The sequence below is a fragment of the Polypterus senegalus genome, chromosome 8, assembly GCF_016835505.1.
Source record: "Polypterus senegalus isolate Bchr_013 chromosome 8, ASM1683550v1, whole genome shotgun sequence".
Classification (NCBI taxonomy): domain Eukaryota; kingdom Metazoa; phylum Chordata; class Cladistia; order Polypteriformes; family Polypteridae; genus Polypterus; species Polypterus senegalus.
The window spans coordinates 159,236,384-159,238,812 of record NC_053161.1 but is presented as its reverse complement, the minus strand read 5'-3'; the positions used below and the strand labels follow the sequence as shown (position 1 = coordinate 159,238,812).

At 36.7% G+C, this 2,429-nt stretch overlaps 1 protein-coding gene across 2 annotated transcripts in view; it reads right to left on the bottom strand.

Moving 5' to 3' along the window:
- Positions 1–326: 326 nt before the first annotated feature.
- The window catches only part of LOC120534424 (NACHT, LRR and PYD domains-containing protein 3-like), a 45,140-nt gene continuing 43,037 nt past the window's right edge, over positions 327–2,429 (bottom strand). For both annotated transcript variants that reach the window (XM_039761994.1, XM_039761995.1), the window contains exon 10: positions 327–728. In XM_039761994.1, the coding sequence (XP_039617928.1) occupies positions 602–728 (127 nt within the window). In that variant the 3' untranslated portion in view covers positions 327–601. The remainder of the gene's footprint in view (positions 729–2,429) is intronic.

The window sequence follows — 2,429 nt, the reverse complement described above, 5'->3', positions numbered from 1 at the left end:
TAAAATATTCAAATACAGTGGTGAAACAATGGGATCGATAATAAAGCCATTCTATACCACAATCACACTGAAGCTAATGGAATGCATTTATTTATGTTACCATCTTCATGAGGTAAGCAGAAATGTTCGATTCTGAAGTTCCTACTAAGCATTCTGCCTAGACAGAAACTGGACCATGCATCTGATATGCTGCAGAACTTTCTTGAGTGCTTCTACATTTCTAGTTGTTGCTTTGCTCAGTGTGCTAAGTTCACAACAATAATCTTTATAATATATCTATCTTTCTTGACATTTTATTATTACATTCAATTAAGAATGTCACTGTATTAGAAACACATTACAATAAAAATGAAATTAATTTAAATATATGTACCATAAAAACAATGCCACCTACTGGACATTGCTACTCTATGGGCTCTCCGTGGGTTAGTGCTCATGTTTTCATTGTACTTTATGTCACTACATGAACAATCAAGGAGAAAAATGCAATCATTTTTAGTAAGGCCCCTTAAAACATCAAAGATCCAAAAAAAAAAAAATTAATCAAGTCCTTATTGATGCAAGAGGCAGCAAGCTGAGAAGGGGCACCATGACAGGAAGGTCACATAGTAGATGAATGTTCAATGTCTTCTACAATGATTTCCACTTGCCTTCCAGATTTGTTCAATTCACGCTGTAGTGATTTCAGAGAGCTCTTCTCTTCTTCGCTGATTTCATTTCTATAAAGCCTATGGAGGAGACAAATAAAGAGTTATGAGTTCAGCTGAGTGTCACTTTATTTTCACTTTGTTTAGAGGAGTGGATCGGTGGCACCAGATTTCAGTCATCTTTCCAAGAATTACCCAGTTATGTGGAAAGCAACTGGTGTTGAACTTTCTTATGGTTAAGACACCAGAGAGATTTATTGCAACTCCGATGGACATTGTATACACCCTCTCTCTTCTTCTTCTTCTTCCGGCTGCTCCCGTTAGGCTGCCAACTACTATGAGTTCATAAATTGGTGGATATCATGCACATTCTAGCAAGTGTTTGTTTTTCTCTGGATAGTGAGTAACTGAAGCTTGTTGTTTTTGGTTGAATATTATTTTATGTAACTTCAATAAATGTTTCAAGTAACAACGGTGCTAATAGAGTTGAGAACTGTTCATACAATTCCAGTCAATAACTATTGGTGCTTGAGTTTATGTCATCCTGAAATCCAGAGAAAGTCAAAGGTTTATTTAGCTCCTCTACACAAAGAACACCAGGGTGTGGTATTTGTATTTTATCATAGGAGTCCTTAGCTTAAACCTCACCTTCTTTATACTGCTTGAAATAGAAGGACTTCTATGATACCTTTAAGGTGTTAGCTGTGTCTTTGTGCTTTCTAATTTTATTTACTGCTATATTAATAATGTGTATAATTGTGTTCTGAACATCCTCTTTATATATGCTGTTTTATTTGCTCATGATCTCATTTGCTGTCTTACTGTTATTACCTAAATGGCTTTATCTCCATGTTCATAATAATGATGATGAAACTTATAGGTAAGCTAAATTTCTTTTGCGGTCAAATGTTTAAATACTGATTGTAGAGCCAAACTCTTCTCATTTCAGTGCCTCATTTGACAATCTTACATATTCCTAATCAGTTAAGGGAATTACAGAAGCACAGTAATCAGCTCTGATATGCCCAATATTTTTATGTAAAACACATAAGACGATTTATCCTCTTAAAACTTCCTCAAATGTTTTTTTTTTTCAAAACATTAGAACAATCCAGACAAGAACAGGCCATTCATCCTAGCAAAGCTCACCAGCCTGACTCCAAATCACTTATTTCAAGTCGTGTTTTGAAAGTCCCTAAAGTCTCACTGTCTACCACACTATTTGGCAGCTTATTCCAAGTGTCTGTTGTTCTGTGGGTGAAGAAAAATATCCTAATTTCTGTGATAAATTTACCTTTAACAAGTTTCCAACTGTGTCTCCATGTTCTTGATTAACACATTTTAAAATAACAGTCTCAATCTCCTTCTACTTCTTTTGGCTGCTCCCATTAGGGGTTGCCACAACAAATTATCTTTCTCCATCTCTTCCTGTCCTCTGCATCTTGCTCTGTCACACCCATCACCTGCATGTCCCTTTTCACCACATCCATAAACCTTCTCTTAGGCCTTCCTCTTGCCTGGCTAATACCCTTCATGATTATAAACACTTCAGTCATGTCACCTCTTGATCTTCTTTTGCTTAAACTGTAAAGGCTCAGCTCTTTTAATCTTTCTTTATAATTCATCCCCTGTAGCCATGGAATCGGCCTAGTTGCTCTTATCAGGACCTTTTCTAGTGCTGCTATGTCCGTTTTGTAGCCTGGAGACCAAAACTCCACCCAGGACTCCAGAGGAGGCCTCACCAGTGTGTTAAAAAGTTTGAGAAGAACTTCCTGTGACTTG